Genomic DNA, 22,332 nt, shown 5'->3' on the forward strand with positions numbered 1-22,332 from the left:
TAAACTTTTTTTAAATTTTTGTAAATTTAAATTTTGTGCGTTTTCATAATTAAAATTATTTCATGTAAAGTAGCCTTTTACGCCAGTGTAGAATAATTCAATGATCGAATTCTCTAGTAGTGCAGCCAATCAGATTTGAAATAAATTTTTTCATATGGGCTGTGTTCCAAAATTCATTAGGCGGGCGCGTTCAGCAGACCAAGCCGCTCAGTAGCAGTCGAACGTGATTGGCTCTTACTTTTAGAACCAACCAATCAACGCAGATGGTTGATAAGACGAACTCAACAGTTGTGTTTGCTGAACGCGGCCATTATTGTCAACGCGAAGAATTAAAGAATGAGTATTTGAATTCACAATTAGTGTACCTGCTTCTTCAATAAATTTATTTTATTAATTATTTATTATTCACTGTAGAAAGCTTCACGTTTCAATGACGATTTATTGCAAATAAATGTGAAATTTAATATAAATTTAACATTAATAAAGTTAATAAAATACATTATTTTTCATTTATTATTTTTTTCTTAAATTTAAATTTTTTAATTTATTTAATTACTGAACGTTAATAAAAGTAAAATGTAAGTTTTATTTATTTTTGAGTGGAGATATTTCTTGTGTCTATTTATATTATAATTATATGTATAATACATATATAATTAACAAATAGATTTCCCATGAGATACACTATTGTTGACGTCTTTTTTTTAGTGGTTTTCCCTGTAGCTTATTCCACTAAAAAATAAAGATTCATTATGAAATGATCAAACTTATAGTTTATCAGAGGAAAAAGTAAAATATTATATATATATATAATATTCCACATGTATACTTTGATTTTTTATATTTTTTACTTGACTTTGCTGCAATCCATTTGATGCTGCAAATGCTCTGAAGCGTTTTTCTTCTTCTTTCTTCATTAAAAGAAAAGAAAAAAAGAATGTTTCAAAGCATTTGTGGATCGCAGCCTTTTTGACGAATGTGACGTCTTTTTGTGCTTTGCTTGGGGTGGGGGAGGGGGGAGGGAGGCAATCCTAGTTGTGCTTAGCTCGATCGAATCTAGCTCGTCAAAACATATCTGTTTGTTGTCTTCTTCGGTTTTCTCCTTCTTTTTTTATTCTGAGGGGATGGTCGCGTGCCGTGTATGTATATATGTATGCACGTGTGACACTCTCGGTTTATATGCATACACGGTACGCATTTGTGTGCAGCACGGGAGCCGTCCCCTCCACATAGTCTACATAGTCCACGGATCACGGATCGTCAGCAATCTGGCAGCGCTGCTTTATGCTCAATTGTTTCGTGTCCGACCCTCCGTCGAACGTTGATAAGTGTTGATACTTGATACAGTTGATAGTGTTGATACTGTAAGTTGATTTGCGACAGGACAGTTTCAATTGTGTTCTTGGTTCTTGGTGAGAAGAATCTTCGTGTCGTGAAGACTATAACGAAAGAGTATAATTTATATTCAGGTATTTCTGTTTTCAATCTGTTTAGTTAAGTTTAATTAATTTGTTTATCGCACAGTCGCTTCATATCTTCGTTTTTGTAGATTTTTAATATGGAAACGAGTAATCCAATAAAGAAACTGAAGCAAAGTTTTGAAGAAGCTCGCAGGCTTCATGACGCACATACTTTTGATTGGCTGCAAAAAGTGCCCTTGGACGATAGCCTCTTCCGCTGTATCGTATGCAAACAAGATTTCCCGTGCGACTCGATGTCAGATTTAACAAAACACGAGGAATCTGCGCTTCATGTAATAAATATTGAGAAGGAAAGCAAAAGATTTTGTCCGCAATGGTTAGAGATCGAGCAGTACAAGCCGTGGCTACGCGAGGTACAGCATGATGAAAATTCATTTTCTTGTACGGCCTGTGATAAAATTATTGCCGGTGGTTTGTCACAAGTCGAGCGCCATGCAGAAGACAAAAAGCATAAGAAAAATTTAGAAAAACGTGACACACGAACGAGTGAATCGAGCGGAGACATGCAAATCGAATACGATCGTGTCGTGTCTAAGCTATGGGATGAAATGCGTGAATGGGCCACTACCTACAATATCCCACTCGAATCTGCACAAAACATACTCGAAATGGTTCAGCAATTCCCTGAGGACTTTCAAAATCTTTCCCGTCTTTCCTTTCCACCAAGTTCAGCAAGTGCAGATGCAACTTCGAGCGACGAATAAGTGCGATATCATTTAATGTCATCAAATCATTATATGTTTTATTTTATTTCTTTTTTTTTTTTAGTTATAAGAGTGCAATATACATTATACAGTTTTTTATTTCTTTTCTTTGAGTTCGATTGTTTATGTGCGTTATACAGTTTTATTTTTCTTTCCGAAGCGTTATAAGCGCGTGTGTGTTTAATTTTCGTATTCGTGTCCCCACCACTTCGAGTGACTCGCGTCAGTCGCGTTGTGAACCGGGCCTTATCGGGCATCTCTCTCTCTTTTTTTGAGTTATAAGAGTGCGATATACATTAGACAGTTTTTTATTTCTTGTCTTTGAGTTTGATTGTTTATGTGCGTTATATAGTTTTATTTTTCTTTCCGAAGCGTTAATAAGCGCGTTTATTTAATTTTCGTATTCGTGTCCCCACCACTTCGAGTGACTCGCGTCAGTCGCGTTGTGAACCGGGCCTTAACCAGGCATCTCTCTCTGCGCACTCTTCGACTCTTCCTGTGCCATGGATCTTACCGATCGCACGTGACTTGTACCTAACCTCCTACGGCGGACAAATTTTATTTTTATTCACACGAGGGAAGCTCCAAAGAAAAGCGATTTTTATTTTATAATTGAAGAAAAAATGGGGCAGAAAAAAGTATCGAAAAGGAAATATGTTAATCCGAAATTAGGAGGAAATAAAGGCGAAAATGGAAAGGATACACGTCTTCCAGATAACGCGGAGGTATTGACTATTTGCTGTTGCTACATATTTCTATGTATTCTTGTTCGTTGTTTTACATATAATTCAAAAATAAAAATCTATTTATTACCATATATAACATATTGTAACTATATTGAAACGTATTAAATATGTTGTCTCAACTTAGAACTCTGAAGATTTGATAGCGGCTCAAATTAATGTTGACGAAGACGCTACGGATGAAGAGGTAGAAGAGGATGCAGTCATATCTTCGGATGAAGAAGTAGAAAAAGATGCGGTTATATTTGATTCGGATGAAAATAATGACGATTCAGATGAGGATGACGATAATTCAGATGAGGAGGACTACAATTCGGATGAGGAGGACGATGATTCGGAAGATACTGGGTCGGAAAGCAGTTATGAAGAGGAAGCGCAAGAAGAGTCGCCGACCAAGCCGAAAGATGACGAATTAAAGAATAAAAGTAAGAGCAAAGAATCTCTGATAGCCAGAGGCAAGACGTCAACATCGAGAGAAATTACACAAGTAGATAAATTAAAAAACGATAAAAATCGCAGGGGTTTTGATAAGATACACAAAGACGATGCAAATAAACAAGAGATTAAAACTATATCTAACAATGCAAGTGACGAGAATGAGTACGCATATGACAGCTCTGATGAGGAAGATATTCGTAACACAATTGGGAATGTACCGTTGAAGTGGTACGACGAATATGATCATCTCGGATATGATTGGGAAGGCAAGAAAATTCCTAAGCCCGAAAAGGGCGATGAATTGGATAACTTTTTGAAGAGAATGGAGGATCCTGACTTTTGGAGAACTATAAAAGACCCTCAAACCGGCCAGGATGTCGTACTGAGCGAGGCAGATATAGATTTGATTGTAAGAATTCAAAAGCAGAAAGTTCCCGATACTCAGTTCGACGAATACGCGGTAAGTTGGATTTATAACAATTTAGTTTGACGATTATTTAATGTGCTGTATAAGAATAATTGTTTTAACTGCTCTTGTGTGTTTGTAAATCGTAGCCATGGGTGGATTGGTTCACTTCTGAAGTAATGAAAACGCCACTTCGTAAATTCCCGGAGCACAAACGTTCTTTCTTACCGTCTAAGAACGAGGCTAGAAAAGTATCCAAGTTGGTGCACGCTCTCAAGATGGGTTGGATCAAATCGACCACAGAAATGCAAAAAGAAAGAGAGAAGAATCAAGGGCCGCAGTTCTACATGCTGTGGCAGTCCGACGATCAGGCAGAGGAAATGCGTAGAATCCATAAACATATCCCAGCGCCAAAGAGACATTTACCTGGCCACGCGGAAAGCTACAATCCTCCGCCGGAATACCTGTTTGATAATAAAGAACTTAAAGAATGGAACAAATTGAAGGCAACTCCGTGGAAGAGGAAGTTACATTTTATACCGGAGAAATTCGGTTCCCTGCGAGAAGTACCTGCATATCCAAGATATATCAAAGAAAGATTTCAGAGGTGTTTAGATCTGTATCTGTGCTCCAGATCGTTAAAGATGAGATTAACAATAGAGCCTGAGGCCTTGGTTCCGCAACTGCCCAGTCCGAAGGACTTGCAGCCATTCCCAACAACAATGTTTATGGTGTATAAAGGACATACAGATATGGTCAGAAGTATTACTGCGGAACCAGAGGGACAGTTTATTGCGTCCGGTGGAGACGATATGTCATTGAAAAGTAAGTTATCTAGAGCATTATATATATTTGCACATATTAATCATTAATTTATTATATATTACACGATTATAAATTTCACTTTGTACGTAGAATAAGTTGTATTATTAATTGTATAATTAAAATTGTAAATTTTATTACTTCAACAGTATGGGAAGTGAGTACAGGCAGGTGCTTGAAAACAGTGCCTTGCGGTGGCGTCATACGAAGTGTTGCTTGGCGTCCGAACCAAGCTATGTCGTTGATAGCCGTTGCAGCTGATAAAAAAGTGCTTTTAATCAATCCTGGAGTTGGAGATAACGTTATTACCAGCAAAACCGATGAACTTCTGGAGATAATACCACAGAGCGAAATAATAGGTGCTTATTAATTGAATTATTGAATTGTTTATGAACTATTACGAAAATTTCCAAATATGACTGACGTACTTTATTTATTTATTAGTGAGCGACAGGGTACAAAATGCAGTACAGTGGGAGCAAGCGGAAGGTGAAAACTGGAACAATGGAATTAGGATAATTCTAAATCATTTTAAAATCGTGAAGCAAGTAACGTGGCATGGAAAAGGAGATTATTTCGCTACCGTCATGCCAGATGGTCAGAATAGATCAGTTTTGATAAATCAACTATCGAAGCGAAGATCTCAATTACCTTTTAATAAATCAAAAGGATTAATACAATGCGTGCTGTTTCATCCGATTAGACCATATTTATTTGTTGCGGTAAGTATTAACGATCGAGAGATACACAATGATATAAATATTTCAATTTTTATGTGGATTACGTTACCCTTTTCAGACGCAAAGGAACGTGAGAATATACGATCTTGTACAGCAGGTAATGGTTAAAAAATTATTATCTAATTCACAATGGATATCAACAATGGACATTCATCCAGGTAAGCTATTACGTTTTATTACGAATTATATATGTTCATATCATAATCGCTGTAAAATTTTTTTTCTTTTTTTTTTAGGTGGTGATAACGTTTTAGTAGGAACATACGATCGCAAAATGCTTTGGTTCGATTTAGATTTCAGTAAAGAACCTTATCAAACATTGCGATTACACGGGACTGGCGTACGCGCTGTAGCATTCCACAAACGTTATCCTCTATTTGCTTCTGGAGCCGATGATAGGGCGCTAATTGTGTCTCATGGAATGGTGTACAAGTAAGATATCTCCGCATACTTGTCGCATATCTGATTTTAATACATATGATGCATGACGGTTGTATTTTCTTTTTCAGTGATCTTCTACAAAATCCGTTAATTGTACCACTGAAAAGATTGTGTAATCACGAGTCATATAATGATTTTGGCATTTTGGACGTCATGTTTCATCCTATTGAACCGTGGGTCTTTTCCGCTGGCGCAGACTTCACTATACGAATGTACACATAAATAAGTACATACAGATGTTTGGAACATCTATAGGTATTGCCGTCGTAAGAAAAAAAATTGTTCTATTACATTTTGCCCCAATTTGATGTAATATAGGTACATAAAATACATGTTATCTATTTTTTTTTTACTTCGTATATAAATTCCTTTTAATATAAATGACATAAATTCGCACATAACAAAATATAGGAACTCGTACACTTGCACTGAAGTTATACTTATATATATATGAGATGTTTCATTAAGTTACTTTCATTTTATAATAAATGCCCTAATCAGCTGAATAACTGTTACAAAAAGATGTTTAATTTTACAAGAGTAAAACATGTCTACTTAAAAACATAAACGTAAATAAATAACAATTGCGCTATTTTATATACTAAATCGCGATACAGTGATGGAATTTTACTTTTCTCTCCTTTCTCTTTCCTAATATATTTATATTCTTTTCTTTTCAAGTCCATTAATATAACATATTAAGATAGAGGAGAGTGTCCCAAGCATTGCCATTCGGGCTCGCCGCAATCGCAGGTGCGACCCGCATGTCGAACTTGGAATACAGTGACGATACCTCGGCTATCGTCGAATCGGCACGTGATGTGCAGGTCGTGTATCAAAAAGGTATAGAATTGATTACCTCCCCATCTCTGTCTTAAATACACCGACCTAGGATCTTCCCTCAGTACATTTTCTATAGCTTGTTTTTGCTCGTCAACCTTGTCATCTAAAATCTCGTTTAATTGCATCAAGGCGCGTTCGTTGAAGATCACGGACAACGTTGCTGTGCGAGGCTGCGCGATCCAGTCTGGTACTCTTATCTCGGAAAAGTTACTCTCCGTCGCTGCATTCATCGACCCAGACGATACATCTGTTGCAGCGTGAATATCTGGCAAGGTGCGCGATGGCGTTAAAGTTTGGGACTCGAGTCCCTCCTCTCCATCGGGCGCTTCGCGTATTCCCATTCTTACGGGAGAATTATCGACTCTGGCGTGCAACACATGACGATTGACTAAATCTATATCGGTACCGCATACCGTGCTTGGTCCATCCGCTCCGTCTAATAATCTAGAATTACGTAACGTCTGATTTTCGGTGTAATTAATCTCATTGTCGTTATCACTTTCCGTACGCGTTGAATCTGCATTACCGGAATTACTTATATCTATTCTGTGTAATCTACTATTTAAATCTCTAATGGAGTCTGTTTGCGATTCAACTATTAACGTTGCATTATGCTCGTTAGAAGAATCCAAGCTTGGTCTCGTGTCGGGTGTTCTATTTCGTATAAAGTATGCTTCTCTGTGTACGTCCACGTTGATGTCATTTTGTAACGAAGTATTAGCATGAGCTTCTGTCGATTGGGAAGATTGTTGTCTAGCAATATCGTAACCATTGAGATTCGGATAAGCTTGAAATTCTTCTACTTGGAGTCTCAAGGCTATTTCCTCGTCTCTAGAAATATCAAGCTCAGTCTGTTCGTCGTTGTTGATGTCCGTGTCGTTATTAAAAGAGTCAACCGATTGGCCTTCACTCAAGTTGAAGGTTTCTTCCGCATTGTGAAATGCGTCCGAGGCATTCACGTTGTTCTCTCTCAGCCTATTGCCTAGTTTTTCGATATGTAATGGACTGTCGTACTGTGGTATATATGGCTTTATATCTAGAACGGGAGTTTGATTGACCATGTCAACCCCTTCGAAATAAATCGTATAATTTTCAATTTTTAGTATCTTAACCAGGCTAAGGCCAATGGGGCACGGTCGATGCGGAGAGCGTGTAGAAAATACGCCTGTTCTCATGCCATTTAATCTCGGTGGTGCCACCTTCGCACGGGTGTGGGTCGAGTCGTTTCTATGAAAGTGAAATAAAATCCTATTTGGAAGGGAAAAACAGAACGTTAATTATTTTATCAGGAACATCAAAGTTATTACTTTAAGGGCCGGTTGTTTCAACTTCTTGGTAAACTACCTAATAGTTAAATCATATACATGTCTTTGTTTTATCCTTTACATTGGACAAAGATAGACATATGATTTAACTATTAGTTAGCTTACCAACAGGTTGGAACAACCGGCGGCCCTAAAAGAACCAATGCCTTACCACATATGGGAAAAGTCCTGCAAGCCCTGTAAGGCATGATCCGGATTTGTAAATACAGAATTGTAAAGCGTCAGCTTCCCCGGTACTCTCCCGCATACGCCAGGTTGTCTCGGAGTTGCTCTTTTATTGGGAAACCAAGTGGAAATGACGCCGATGGGTTTCAATTTAAGAGTATCTTGATCTTTACTCGTGCCGGGCTTCGCTTCTTCCGAAGATATTAGTTTGGACTGCGGAAGGGTTTCCCCACGTTTTTGTAATTCCAACAGGCGTTTGATATTATCAACATCTTTATCAAGTATATACTTAAGGCTTTTCACTTGCTGTCTGTAATATTAAATTAAACCATTATTTACAAAGTTTTCTTTTGTTAGTAATAAATACAAATGAGGCAGGGAATTGTCGAATTTCAGTTTTACTTCTTTATCAAGTTATCTCGTAATTAGCAAAAGTATTTCATATTAAATGCGAAATGTGCGATTATATGAATACAAATGTGCACATGTATCGTTAATATAAAAAAAAAGAAAAGAAAAATTTTGACGTTACATGGTACAATAAGGAAAATTTTTATTAAAATACCTCAGATTATTAATCTCTTGTCTAGCTGTATTCAATTGACCGAGCAAATAATCAACGCTTATGCTAGAATTCTGGCAAGTCAGGTCCATGTTCGTTGTCGCTCGCATTTACACGCTACTCTCGTCCTTTCCGTGATGACAGGTGCTCCGTAATGACCGGACACGGATAACCCCTGCGCGGAGGACCTGTCCGTGAGGGGCCCGAACTCCGTGACACCCAGTGTTGCTCCAGAGACGCCGGAAGTTCCATCAGGACGCAACTTCCGGATACGCGAAGGCGGAGCGCAGCATCGTTGCTCCGGTTGCTCCCATGGACGTAAAAAGCGGGGAGCACACACTTCTGCACAACGCATACGACGTAAGCATAAGATAATTGATTGGTCTATTTCCTTATGCACATGTGTATGGACCAATCAATTTTCTTATGCTTACGCATTATGCGTTGTGCAGAAGTGTGTGTCCGGGCCCTTAAGCCCATCGCACACAAAATGCATAGCTTAACATAAGCGAAGCATAAAAGTCTATCCAGCAAACTTGCACAACGCATATTACGTAAGCATAAGAGAATTGATTGGTCCATATACATGTGCATAAGGAAATAGACCAATCCGTTTCGTTATGCATATGGTTATGCACCTATGCAAGTGTGTGTGGATATAGCTTAAGACCGCTAAACCAATGAGCATCCAGCATAAAGTCGCTATATTAATTTACGTAAGATGCTCATTGGTTTAGCGGTCGTATGCTATGCATATGCAGCCTATGCAATTTTGTGTGCGAGGCTCTTTAATTTTAATAAATTAATGTTTAATAAATTATGTTTCTATATATGTATTTAGGTTTATCTTGACACTATCGCTATCGCCTAGCATTGGCGCATCCAGCTTTTTTTAGAATTTTGCAGTGTGGTGCAATTCATCGAGTGGAAGAGAATTCTCTTTAAAGAGCACAGAGAGACATTGGTCGCGTTCAGCAAACCAAGCTGCTCAGTAGCGGTCGAACGTGATTGGCTCTTACTTTTAGAACCAACCACGCAATGCAGAGTGTTGATAAGACGAACTCAACAGTTGTGTCTGCTGAACGCGCCCATTGGAGAATCTTATTGGTTCCATCATATTTCGTCAACGCCAATAGGAAGAGAAAATCAGCCATACGCGCGACTAGACACCGGTACTTCCGGTACATCGCCGCGCAGGCCTGCCGCAAACACAGCAGGCGGTGAAACGTGGCCGCGTCTCGCGTTCGGGGTTTGCTTCGATTGCCAGCCTGACCCGTACAAATACACGGATACGGGATAAATACATACGCGCACGGGACGGGAGAGAACCCCCCCGATCCCCGATAAAGAGCGGAGGGTAGCGGTGCTGGCTGGCTGGCTGCGCTGTTAGGCACTAGCAGTACTAGCAGGGTGCCCTGGTGGTGCATCAGGGAAGGGGGGCCCCGCGGTCACGTGACCGAGCTGCGTTTTGAGAGCGCACTAACCCAGGTACGAATACCGAACGCCGCGGTGTGCCCGTTGTTTTTCCCGTGGTATTTCGCGCGCCGCGGCCCCGAGCGCCGAGGTGCCGAGGGTGCCGTGAATCCCGCACGCTTCCGCTTGCCGTCGCGCCCGCCGAGGCCCGCCCCGCACGACGCCCACGACAGCCGTGAGTTAACACGCAAAGAATTCACCTCTATCTTTCTCTCTCTCTCTCTCTCCCTCTCACACCCTCGGCCATTCCGAGGCCCGTTCGGGATCCATTGATGCACCGCCGCGGCGATGGTTGACAAGCCTTCCTCGCGCACAGCAGAAATGGCGTCCGCCGTGCACATGGCCCGCTGAAAAAGTGTTATCCTCGCGTCCGTGAGAGTTAATCGGCATCGCGCGCCGTTCGCCGAGTGTCCGACCCTCGCCTAGCCGTGCCGTCGTTCCTCGGTCGTGAGCCTGCTTTGTGCTTTTCCTCCTCGTCTCCGTGCGCCGCCTCTCCTTGCTCTTCCTCGCGCTCTCCCTCCTTCCCTCCCCCCTCTCTCTCTCTTTCTCTCTCCTCTCTCTGCCTCTCGTCGTCTCTCTCGTTCCATTTCCACGCACGGACTCTTCGTGGCGTGCAGCGGCGTGCGAGCGCGAGCGGTCGACGACGCGTCCGACCGGGTTGTGTTATCCTTTTTTTCCATTTCTTATCTTCAATCCCTCCCCGGATCGAGACGCGAGGATCAGCCGCGCGACGAGACGCGAGGATCAGTCCGGACGGAGGAGTTTCCGCGACCGACGCGCGGTCTCTCGCGGTGTGTTTCCCGCCGAGCCGATCCCCCCCGTCGTTTTGGGCGTTCTGACGCGGTCGCGTCGCCGAAGCACGTGAACGTCTCGACGCGGCGACGCTCGCGAGGACGTTCACGCGCTCATTGCCGCCGCCGCCGTCGTCGTCGTCGGAGCGGACGTGGCTCGCTCTCCCCATCGCTCTGAGTGCCGCCGACGCGATAAGCGTTAACATTCCGTTCAACTTTCGTCATCTTCCTCGTGGCGGATCTCGCGTTTTCCGTCTATCGTTATCGGACGCTCCTAACCTGGCGGCTTTCTCGTAGGTATTTTTTACAAACTTATTTCTGTCCACAAAGATAAGGATCTTTAGGTCTAGTTGTACCGCGTGGCGAGACCTCACTGGCGGTATTGTGCGTAATTTTAATTTGACGCAGGTTCGGATTGTAAATAATGGGTTTGTTTATTGTTGCTTGCCTTTAAATATGCCAGTGATAAAGATATTTTCGTTTTGAACTTGTATCCGATTGATTCACAAGCTTAAAGAGAAACTAACTCTTGTGTATGTACAGATTTTACATATAAGAACTGTGACACGTGGCTTATGTAGGGACCGAGTGATTGGAGTCGCAGGATAATAGTAAAGAAAATACGGAAGTAGCTGATATCGGGATAAGGAGGGATAGGGAGCGAGATAAGGAGGCCTCAAAGGGCTATTTTTGGAACGTTTGAGAATGTAATTCAATTTTTGGAACTGTTTGCTCCCAGGAGTTACAGTAATTGCCTTGCACAGCAAGATGTTAGACGTATATTCAGTTCTCAACGTATAGCTCGTCTTTGTATGCGTCGTACACGATTTACACAACATTATTGTAATGGAATCATGGGTAACGTTCATGCAAATATATAATAACGGATGCATTCTGTTTCAGACTGTAAATAGGGAGTGTACATAGTGTAATACGGTGCGTGCTTAGGTGCGTGGGATTTTAGTTGGCAATGAGTTCAAGCAACAAATCCTTGGTGTCCTCTGGTGGGAGAGGCACCAATAAAAATAAATCACAACAACACGGCAAATCAGATCATCATCAAAGTAAATCATCAGATTCGACCAAGCATGACAAGGCCCAGGTTGGTAAAAAATAAACTTTGTGTATATATTGTGTACTTATTGGCTTATCGTTTCTGAAACGGGTTACAGTCTCATATTGCAATGACACATATTCTTTCATTCAAAATTTTAGCTATAATTAATCTTTTGTAAAGCAAAGCATATGAAAAGGAATTGAATCTGAGAAGGTTTGTTTTTTATTGCTGCACTGGACCGCACCAGAACTTCCATTTTCGCTTTCGCCAAATTGCAAACATATACCTATTTCACTTTAAGTACAGAGAGTGCACACTAGGTCAGCAATAGAAAATTATAGGAACAAATCCTGAGACTTATTGATTATGAGTCAATTGCTCCCACACAGAATCACGCCATCTTGTTACATTGTTATAATCTAAAATAAAAATCTATAAAAGCACACACACAAATATTGTACTCTTATAAATAAATATGTATTTTTAACTTATAAAAGATCACTTTATTTGTAACAAAATATTTATTTTATTTGTGAGTAAAAATAATAAACAGATAATAAATAAAAGATGAATAAAATACATATATATTACAACATTTGTAATATTAAACATTCTAAAGAAATAAGGGATGAATAAAATACATGTATATATTACATCATTTGTAATATTAAACATTCTAAAGAAAACTGTTTTGTAACGATTGTTATATAGCAAAACACAAATCAAATGCGCAACGCGCAGATCATCGATACCAGAATGGCAGGAGGTGAGGATCCCATCATGAAGGAACGCATTAAACAGGTCATGGATATGACCCGGCGTTCGGAGGACGAGGTAGTCATGGCTCTCCATGATAATGACGGAGACTTGGATCGGGCTGTTAACGATCTTCTGGAAGGAGTGAAAACAGAATGGGAGGTTAAAAAGAAGAAGCCTCGTCAGCCCAGCGGTTCCAAGCAGACTACAGATCAGTCGGGTGGCCAGGACGACAATGGCGATTGGGAAGAACGACGTAACCAACGTGGCGGCGGCCCTCCGCGTATGCGCGGCCGCGCTAATCATGACAATCGTGGATGTTAGTTTAATCTATTTTTTAAATTGAATTCTTCAATTTTATTATTGTTTGAACCACATAGGAATAGATGTATACGGACATATACGTAAACATAAGATAATCTTTTTTTTCTCGTCGTCTTTTTTTACAATTTATAGCAAGAACATATACAACAAAGATTCTTACTTTGTTATTTTATTAATTGTAATTTTTGTAAAATTGCTTGGCTAGGGCGCGGACGAGAAAACAAAGAAAATGAGAGGAATATGGAAGACGGCATGCGCGATGGCAGCTACAGCAGAAGAGGCAGGGGTGGATCCGGAAGATCAGGTCGCGGATGTCGCAGCGGTGGTCGAGGTCTTGGTCCAAGGACATTCGCGAACCGCAACGATCCATCGTCTACCTCTACTTCTCATGGTTTTAATCGTCCCATTGAAACCTGGACAGGCAGCGAGGAACAGCAACAAAGTATTCAAGAACCAAAAATGGGTAAGTTTTAATCTATGTTCGATTCTCGAAATTTTTCTTCCACTAAACCGTGATTACATTATCAACAAATTATTTCTCTAATGTCCATTTCCATCGACGCTAAATTTTAATCTTAGTTTAACTTACCCGTCATCTTTTTCTAGTTCTAAGAGTTAGAAAAAGATAGAAAGTAAGTTAAATTGAGATTAAAGTTAATCTACATTGGTAGAAATGAGCATAAGAAATTTACTTTTTAATTATGACTTTTTGACGCGTAAAGTGTATAAGATTAAAAAAGAGACTTTTTAAATTTTACACACGTAAAGTTATAATGTTATAATTGAATATATTATATATACAAATACATACACAAGTGTATGTATATATGTATTGGATATAATATATCAAAATATTATATCTATATGATAAACTGTATATAGATGCTTGGAATAATTTGGACTCTACAGAAGACTGGGATAACGAGGAGTACACGGGATCTTTGGCAGACACGAAAGTCTTCACACCGAGCACGAATATCCTCGAACCTCCGGCTGTTCTAGAAGAACAAAAGCCTCAGGAAATGTCATCCACGCAATCGGGTCAGGGGGTTAACCTGTCGCTGCTTCAGCAGGAGGTAAAATTTTATCAACAAACACTTCTAGATATATGTTCTTTTCCATATTCTAACGATCCTTCTTTTTTATATGATTTGTAGGAACTACCAAAATTGTCGGACATATCTACGATGCAGCAGCAGAGTTTAATACAACCTCAGCAACAGCAAGCCCAACAGCAACAACAGCAGCAAGTATTGGGCTTACCGACGATGCAACTGTCGCAACAACCCAGCGCTATTAGTGGCGTATTAACAGCGGCACAAACTCAATATCTGACGCAACTTACTCAACAGACGAGCGAGAAGTTGAAAGCAGCTGCACAAACGTCGTTTTCGTCATCTATGTCCAGTCAGGTATTGCAATATTGCTACATTTTAATGAATTATCAATTCTCTGCAGTTAATCTTTTCGCGTTAAACTACCTAAAATCTTAATTGGCTTATATACGCTTGCGTTTACAGCCCCAGAGACAAGCGAAACAACGTCCAAGAGTACCTCCGCCGTCAAAAATACCATCGAGTGCCGTGGAAATGCCTGGTGACGCAGTTAACAGCGGAATCGGCTTTCTCGACGTACAATTCGGTGCGCTGGAATTTGGTAGCGATTCGAGCTCCCTCGACGGTTCGGCGAACGAAAAATATAACTCCACGAGTAATACGATCGCCGGTGTGGACATGACTTCCGGTGCGAATACTGCGAACACTGCCAATACGAGTAATTCACTCGACATCGAAACTACGCAGACTTCCACCACACCTTTCAACGCTAGCTCGCAGATGGTAGATTTTCCTTTTGTCAAATCGTTACGTAGTTATACGCAGCGTATATATGTCTTTCGATATATCAGATTATAATTATGTGACGTTTTCAGTTACAGAGCACCGACACTCTGCCAGCATCCAACGAGCATACGATTAGTTCCCAAGGTTTCACTCGTGGAAGCAGTAGTGGCCAAAGCTTGGATATAACTAAGCAAGATTTCACGTCGCAAGTCTCACCTGGAAATGCGCCGACGTACGGTGGTACGACGACCTATCAGCCGTCGCAGAAATCATCTTTCCAGCCGTCGAGTGGCACGCCAAGCACCTACAATGCGTATTCGACTAACAACCAATCCCAGTCTAGCTTCCAAAATGCGTCAGGTGCTAACGCGAGTAGTTACTCCGCGACAGCAACGGTTTCGCAGGCGAGTTATAACTCGTCGACGTCGTTTCCGCAATCCAACACGTCGAACTTCAGTCAACCCTCTCCTTCCGCATCGGCGTCCGCGACTTCCGGTTACAACCAACCCACCACTAGCAGTCAGGTATAACTTGTTTGAATCAATGGCATCAAGAACTATTCCAGAGATACCAGTACAGTTCTACAGAAGCTAAAACAATTTTTATTCGGTAGGTTTATCCGTCCGCGAGCGGGTATGTACCGGCTACAACATCGCAATATCCAGCGCAAGCCACCAACACGGTATCGAACAGCAATGCGGGGTATCAAGCTTACCAGCCCCAGTATCAGTCTTCTGTCACGACGTTTACATCTCCAATAACGCAAAGTTCCGGTTACCAGAGTGCTGCGCAGTCTGTTAGTGCAAATTCTTACTGTATCTTTTAGCATAGTTTTCACAGCTTAACAACATAGGTTTACGTGTAAAATTTCATTCATAGGTTTACGCAAATCCGTACGGCAGTTACGCCAGTCAACCGCAGGCTGCGTCTCACAATCACAAATTGAACAGCACCGCGACGAAGGATTCGCAGTACGATAGCAGTGCAACGACATCGAACAGTTCCCTCGCGACGACCAGTGCACCAACGTTGGGTCTCACCTCGACATCTGTCAATAGCTCACAGACCAAAGTGACGAATTCCAACGGTTAGTAGATATTCAGAAAGTGCTATTAAAAGTTCAGCAATCTTGGTATGTAGATTTTTCGAACAGAGTACCATTATTCATTATCTGTATTATCTTGGGATTTGATTTTGCTTTTTGATCCTTGTTTCCATCACACTTGGGAATATTTTTTCACTCAAAATTCCTATATGAAATGATGGGAGTTGAACCTGGTCTTGACAGATGATTGCTTCAGCATTGAATGATCCATTTTAACGAAAATATGTATTCTTTTCAGCTGTTCCAAAAAGCACATCGAGCGGAGTAGTGACGGGTAGCAGTGGTACCGGCAACATGACGAGCGGCGGCGCGGCCGGAAGTATGACGCCGATGCTCAGCCACCAATATATCATGGGCCAGGCGGGCGTACCATACGCAGCTTTCCAGCAACCCGTGTACAGCTACGAAGACATACAGCTCGTGCAACAAAGAATACCACACATGGTCAGTCACTTCTCGGTCTCGATCAGTTCATTCGTTTCTCTATTTATTCAAATATAAATGCATTGCTCTCTGAGTAACGCTTCTTCGGGGTAACGTACGCTGAAACAGAATAGTTTGTCATGTTAATTAAGTGTATAATACGAGTCAAACGCGTACATAAGGAGAAATTTATTACAATGTGTATGCTGCTCCGAAGCGCGCTTACTCCATTTTATGTTATTATTATTATTACCTGGTATAAAAATTCCTGAGGTAATTTCTTTATTGCTTGGTAGCTGCTCGTAATTCCATCATTCTTTTCGAAATGTTTCAAACTCCTATGGATGCCTTCACGACAACACCGTAAACTCGTTCTTGTTTCTCTTTTCTTATTTCTGTAGTAAGACGTTTCGTTATAAAACAATTTACATTAGTAAAGACAGATCGGCTTTTCGACACTACTTCGTGCAAACATGTCTTACCGATGGTAAAGAGAACTGGGAAAAAATATTCCTGGAACTTGTTTGATACACTTTTACGAGATTGTTTCGATCTCCGATCTATCTTGGCTTACTTTACTTCCTTCTTTGTCTTGACTTAATTGTGTACGAATGATGTTACGTATCTGAGATTATATGAAAAATATGCATATTTCCAATGTGGTATATACATAAGTGGTTGATGGAGGTTGTACTATTACTCTTTAGCTTGTTGTTTCGGATATTTTTGATTATATTAAATATGTGGGAAGCGTGCCGATAGCGAGAGAAGCGAATGTATTCGTATGTATGTATTGCGATTGTACACGTGATTAGTAGCTCGATCTATCGCGAATGATGGTTTCCGGTCGGTTGAGAGTACCTTGATACTTTTTACACATAGCAATAGACTGCCAAGCAACCGCATGTTACTTGTCTCCCAGCTCGGTACGCGTAGAGACTTAGACGTTAGTTAGCCTTCTCTTGTATTTGGAGTACACAGTGTATGCATGTAGTTTTGTGTTTGGCCTTCCTGACTAACGTGCAGCCAACTACTGGTTACTATGACGCGGCTTTGGGCTATCAGACGACCGGTCCCGCTACGAGTCTCGGTGGTGGCAGAGGCGATGCTCTATCCGGCGTGCAAGGCGTACAGGGTGTCCAAGGAGTCCAGGGAGCCTATACCAGTATTAGCGACGCCAGGTTCGCTAGAAATGACAGCAACGCGTCACCAGTTCCTTCCACTATGTCGCAGCAGGTGAGTCTCGTCGAGCTTAGAGTCGTCGCTGAAAAAAAAATACGCGATGTGCAAAAACTTAAAGTCGTATGGGATTTGCAGACCGCCACGCAACATCAGCAACCGATGATAAATCCTACTCTTCCTCCGGGATACGCGTACGCATTTACTTACGGTAGCGGAATTATGCCGGGAGGTTTTCAGTATGGGACTCCTGCCATTTATCCGGTAAGTTTTGCGCATCGAACGGATACTCCGCTGTTTGTGATTTCACCCGAGATGGCCGGGCAGGAGCTAAGTTCGAGTCGATTTGTATCATAGCAAATAGCAACGGCCGGCAACGCCGGGACAAATAGCGGTGCGTACAGCGCCAAGCCGGGTAGCTATGGCTCTGGTTACGGCGCCGGTGCGAGCTACGACGCGCTGGCCTCCGCTGGCCCGTCCGGCGAATACAAGGGCGCCGGTAGCAGCTACACCGGAACCCAAACCGGCAAAACCGGCACTTCCACGGGGAATACCAACACCGCTGGCTCTTCCGCAACAGATATCAGCGCCACGATGTACGCCAAGAGTCACGTCGCTCTTGGCAAAGTGAACGTGAGTAACACTATACTTGTAAATAATCGTCGTTAGAAACCCCGTATGTTCACACGCTCAATCGGTCCTTTTAGTCTTACGAAAAACAGACTTTCCACTCGGCCACGCCACCACCGTTCGGTCTTACGGGCAGTCAAAACGCTGGCTTGCCCGGTGGTTACGGCACCCCGCACTTATTCATCCCGACTATACCGCATCAGCTGCACCAGCCGCTTCATCAGGACGGCGGCAACAGCGGCAACCAAAGGTCCAACACAAGTTCGCAGAACAAAGCTCAAGCGAAGCCTGGATACAGTCCTAATTATTGGGCCAGTAGCAATTAAAAAAAAGAATAGAAAAACAAAAGACAAACTTTTGAACGTGACACTGAGGAAGGACGAAGTAACGTAACATCCTGCTAGTAGAATAACGAGTCGTCCTTCGTTGTGAAAACACGTTGGTGTGACATATAGAGACTTTGACATTGTCAATAGTTAAAAATGACGCATAAAAATGGTAGACGAGAGACTTCAACTTTTTTTTCGAGAATAACACGAGTCAATCCGGAGAGTGAATTTTGAAAATTGAAAGGTATATGCAATTATTGACCGGAATGCTTCCTTCTAATGATAATGAACAATCGATTCCTGTGTACGCTGTACATTCACTTGTACTTGATCTATAATTTATTTGTTCAGTTCAGCACACTCGCAAACTTCTCCAAGAGACTGGCGTAGAGCGCGATATCACAATAAAATAATTCCTTGCTTTTTATTATGCGGTGGTATACGTGCAAATCCTATGATAATTTGCATATTCCTTTTAACTGTGAATTGCACTCGTGCCAAATGAAATTGTAGCGTTTGTGTAACGCGATGGATTGCGAAAGACGGATTATCGTCTGTATCGTTCGTGAATTTTATGACGCGACCATGTCACATAATTCATGATAGGTTCATCTGGTAACGTCGTATACGATACGACGAAGCCAGTGTCTCGCGACCTTCTCGTATGATGCACCGGAAAAGAAACTAGAAGAATAACATCCGTCGGGTTCGCACCGGATCTCCCTTTGTACATTACAGTGCAATTTCGAATGTATTTGTATTTGACTGGTAATTATAGGGTGATAATAGTGTCTTTATATTGTTCTCTTTTCTTTTTCTCGTGTATGTAAGCATCTTTGGCTTAATAAATAATAAAAGCGCATCTTTGTGAGGTAGCGTAGAACCATTTCCGTAAAAGGGCGAAAATAAAGGTGTACGCGAGAAAAACGTACTCTTGTATAAATTTATTATTATCATCGCGTTTTGTAGCGTTTTTATTTTTTTTTGTATGGTTCGTCCACAGCGACCTTGTGTAAAGTACAATCGTTGCACTCGCATACATTTGGTTTGAACGCATTACGCATCTTTGTGATTAGTATTGATTTTTATTACTCCTTATTAATACGCATACGTCTATTCCATATTATATTGAAATTATTGCATATAATCTCGGTTAAATGGAGAAACCATATATGCAACTCGCATTATTTCTAAGTGTAGCTTAAAAAAAAAAAAATCAAACATGCCACAAATATGTAGTAAAAATAGTGCTCTGCTCTTTTATTATTTTTGTACCTATCTTTACCTTTTGTCTTGCTAAATCCGCACACATTCGACCGAACTCGCAGAACGACGTGGGTCCTTTATTTTTCATAAGATTGACAACAATTGCGATTTACGTTTTATTCTGTAAACGGAAGATCCTCAATTATGAGTTACAAGAGTATATCACGTTTCAAATTAGCATATTTTTATGTAAAATATTTTGCTATATTTTTCGTTGTTTCGTTCATTAAATTAGGTCGGCAATCAGATGCAATTTAAGTCATTTAATTGACAAAAATTATGTTTAAAATCATATATATCGCTCGACAACGACATGATTAAAAAAAATTGTCATTTTTTAGTTGGTTGCAAAAAAAGAACGAAATCTTGGGATCTTTGAGTGAAGAGTTAACAATACCTTTATTCCTCTACAATCAGTTATATCAAAATCGCGATATTTTTTATGATTCAAGACATTTTAAACTCATTTTCTGGAAAATTTTGTTTCTCGAATTATGTCATTGTTGCGGCAGATGAGCGATATGATTATTGTCAAGAGATTCGTTGGAAATTATCGACATAGGTATCTAAAAAACGTTACGGATTATCATTTGGCATACTAGTGCATTTCTAGATGTGGTAAAAGGAAAGAAATGGATAATTCCTCTCGAGGGAAGAATCGATCTCCATCGGATTAGCAATCCTTAAATCTGTATTGTTTATCGTAAAGTTTTTGGAAGAGCGGCGTCAGAGACGTTATCAAATCAAAAGTTGCAGCTTTTTTACGATTTCGAAAAGTAGCCGCAGCCTCGACGCTCGCACGTGGTGCGCGCAGAGAGATAAAGACAGAGAGACGACATGTGATGTTTTCCATTGCAAGCTTACAATCGTACACGTTCCTCGTGGTCTAATATCCGTTCGATTTAAATCGCGAACGATTAAGATGAAGACGAGACTCAACATGACCGATTATCGAGACGAATGAGCATATATAGTAACGACGTAATGTGCAGTAACGGTGATTAACAGCGATATTTGTATCTTTTTCATTGTGAGATTGTAATAAAAAAAAAAAAAGAGAAAGAAAGAAAGCCATTATCGATTCCGTCTGGTGTACACATTCGTTAATATTGCATTATTCGTGCTGATTAGAGATTGTGCGTACTGTATAGCTATATACATATTAATCGGAACGAAATAATACACGTATATTGACCAACAGTGGAACACATATTTTGAAGATATACTTTACATTTTTGCATTGTGAATAATGAATGATCGCAGATTATTCCTCCGGTGAGAGAGTGAGAGAGAGCGAGAAAGAGAGAGAGAGAGAGTTAGAGAAAAAAAGAGAACGAGAACAAGCTGAAAGCAAATACGCCGAACGAAGGAAGTAAATGTAATGTGAAGCGTTTTTTCACAAAGGTGCTGTGAGAATTGTTACGACTTGCGTGTACGATAAAAAAAAAACGTGAGGAATAATGTTTCTTCTAAGCACGAACATAAAAAACGGGCCGACGAGTCCGACGGTCGACAAAGCTTTACCGCTAATATAAAAAGGCGAGAAGTAAATAGTTGTAAGTAAACTCTTGTTAGCGACTGCATATATATACATATATAAATATATAAATACTTATAAACTCGTATAAATATATATACATAAAGAAATTGCGGTATGTGTAGGATGCGTTTTGAGAAGATCGGAAGACCAAATGTAGATTAGCTTCCTTCTTTTTTTCGGGGAAAAGTGTAAATCTGTACTCAAGTGAACTCTCGGGAGAAAGAAAGAGAAAAATAAAAAAAGAGAGAAAATCGGGCTACATTGTCTTCGCCGTGGTCCAGCGTACGTGGACTGCTAATAGCCACTTATTAACGAGTAGAGAATACGCGTTCGAATGTACACGCAGACCGGCATCAACGAAGGAACGATTGATGAAACGACCGGGAGAATCAAGTAAAAAATTTTCGTTTATTGTCTTAGTGTATGTTTTATAGTCGATTTCAGACTTCATCGTGTATACTCGAATCAATTTAGGGCGACAAAAGAAGTATACTAAGTGTAATTGTTGCAAAATGTAAGCGGGGGAAGCGAGGGTTACTGAAAACGACATAAAAAAAAAGAGAACGAGAGAAGGGTGGGAAAAGGGGAGAGGAGGAGATTTGGAGTTAAGCACGTTTGTTCTCATATAATTATACATTAATAATTTTTGTATTTTTGTCAAATATTAACCGAGCGAGGGGGAAATGCACGATATATGCATTACTCAACTACTGCTATTATATGATTCATAATAATAATGATAGCTACTACTGTGTATAAATATGGATATATAAGAATAAATGTATTAAAGAAGTCTGACGATTTACATATCCGTGGTGCAAGTGCTTGTATTATGATCCCAAGCATTTAACGCCGTTTCCCCGATTTCCTTGAAGCAACTTCCTTATTACTCCACAATTCTTCATTTCTTTAAAAATTGCTATTAAAAGTCGATACCTTCCGCGAAAT

The 22,332-nt window shown here is 40.6% G+C and overlaps 3 protein-coding genes across 9 annotated transcripts; 2 read left to right on the forward strand and 1 right to left on the reverse strand.

Moving 5' to 3' along the window:
• Nucleotides 1–1,042: 1,042 nt before the first annotated feature.
• Nucleotides 1,043–6,381, forward strand: LOC139821452 (ribosome biogenesis protein BOP1 homolog). 2 transcript variants are annotated; one of them, XM_071792467.1, is made up of 9 exons: nt 1,054–1,469; nt 1,550–2,910; nt 3,056–3,826; nt 3,922–4,597; nt 4,744–4,953; nt 5,039–5,316; nt 5,393–5,492; nt 5,571–5,766; nt 5,844–6,381. In XM_071792467.1, the coding sequence occupies exons 2-9, from the start codon at nt 2,809–2,811 to the stop codon at nt 5,995–5,997; spliced, it is 2,487 nt and encodes an 828-aa protein (XP_071648568.1). In that variant the 5' UTR covers nt 1,054–1,469; nt 1,550–2,808; the 3' UTR covers nt 5,998–6,381. The 2 variants fall into 2 exon arrangements, with proteins under 2 accessions (XP_071648567.1, XP_071648568.1); XM_071792466.1 differs by having other exon boundaries at nt 1,043–1,469; nt 5,393–5,766.
• LOC139821453 (tRNA (adenine(37)-N6)-methyltransferase) lies at nt 5,279–9,009 on the reverse strand. Its single transcript, XM_071792468.1, has 3 exons — nt 8,674–9,009; nt 8,095–8,418; nt 5,279–7,866 (listed from the first exon to the last, which is right to left on the reverse strand). The coding sequence occupies exons 1-3, from the start codon at nt 8,778–8,780 to the stop codon at nt 6,474–6,476; spliced, it is 1,824 nt and encodes a 607-aa protein (XP_071648569.1). The 5' UTR covers nt 8,781–9,009; the 3' UTR covers nt 5,279–6,473.
• An 860-nt stretch (nt 9,010–9,869) lies between these two features.
• Nucleotides 9,870–22,177, forward strand: Lig (ubiquitin-associated protein-like lingerer). 6 transcript variants are annotated; one of them, XM_071794102.1, is made up of 15 exons: nt 9,870–10,318; nt 11,838–12,036; nt 12,703–13,066; nt 13,277–13,534; nt 13,954–14,147; nt 14,229–14,483; nt 14,592–14,909; nt 15,002–15,436; nt 15,526–15,708; nt 15,792–15,999; nt 16,256–16,461; nt 17,506–17,676; nt 17,758–17,883; nt 17,977–18,252; nt 18,327–22,177. In XM_071794102.1, exons 2-15 carry the CDS (start codon nt 11,905–11,907, stop codon nt 18,573–18,575), a joined length of 3,375 nt encoding a protein of 1,124 aa, XP_071650203.1. In that variant the 5' UTR covers nt 9,870–10,318; nt 11,838–11,904; the 3' UTR covers nt 18,576–22,177. The 6 variants fall into 6 exon arrangements, with proteins under 6 accessions (XP_071650203.1, XP_071650198.1, XP_071650202.1 ...); XM_071794097.1 differs by having other exon boundaries at nt 9,871–10,318; nt 17,467–17,676; XM_071794101.1 differs by having other exon boundaries at nt 9,871–10,318; nt 13,981–14,147; nt 17,467–17,676.
• The last annotated feature ends 155 nt before the right edge of the window (nt 22,178–22,332 follow it).

This window comes from Temnothorax longispinosus, chromosome 11, assembly GCF_030848805.1.
Source record: "Temnothorax longispinosus isolate EJ_2023e chromosome 11, Tlon_JGU_v1, whole genome shotgun sequence".
NCBI classification, from domain to species: domain Eukaryota; kingdom Metazoa; phylum Arthropoda; class Insecta; order Hymenoptera; family Formicidae; genus Temnothorax; species Temnothorax longispinosus.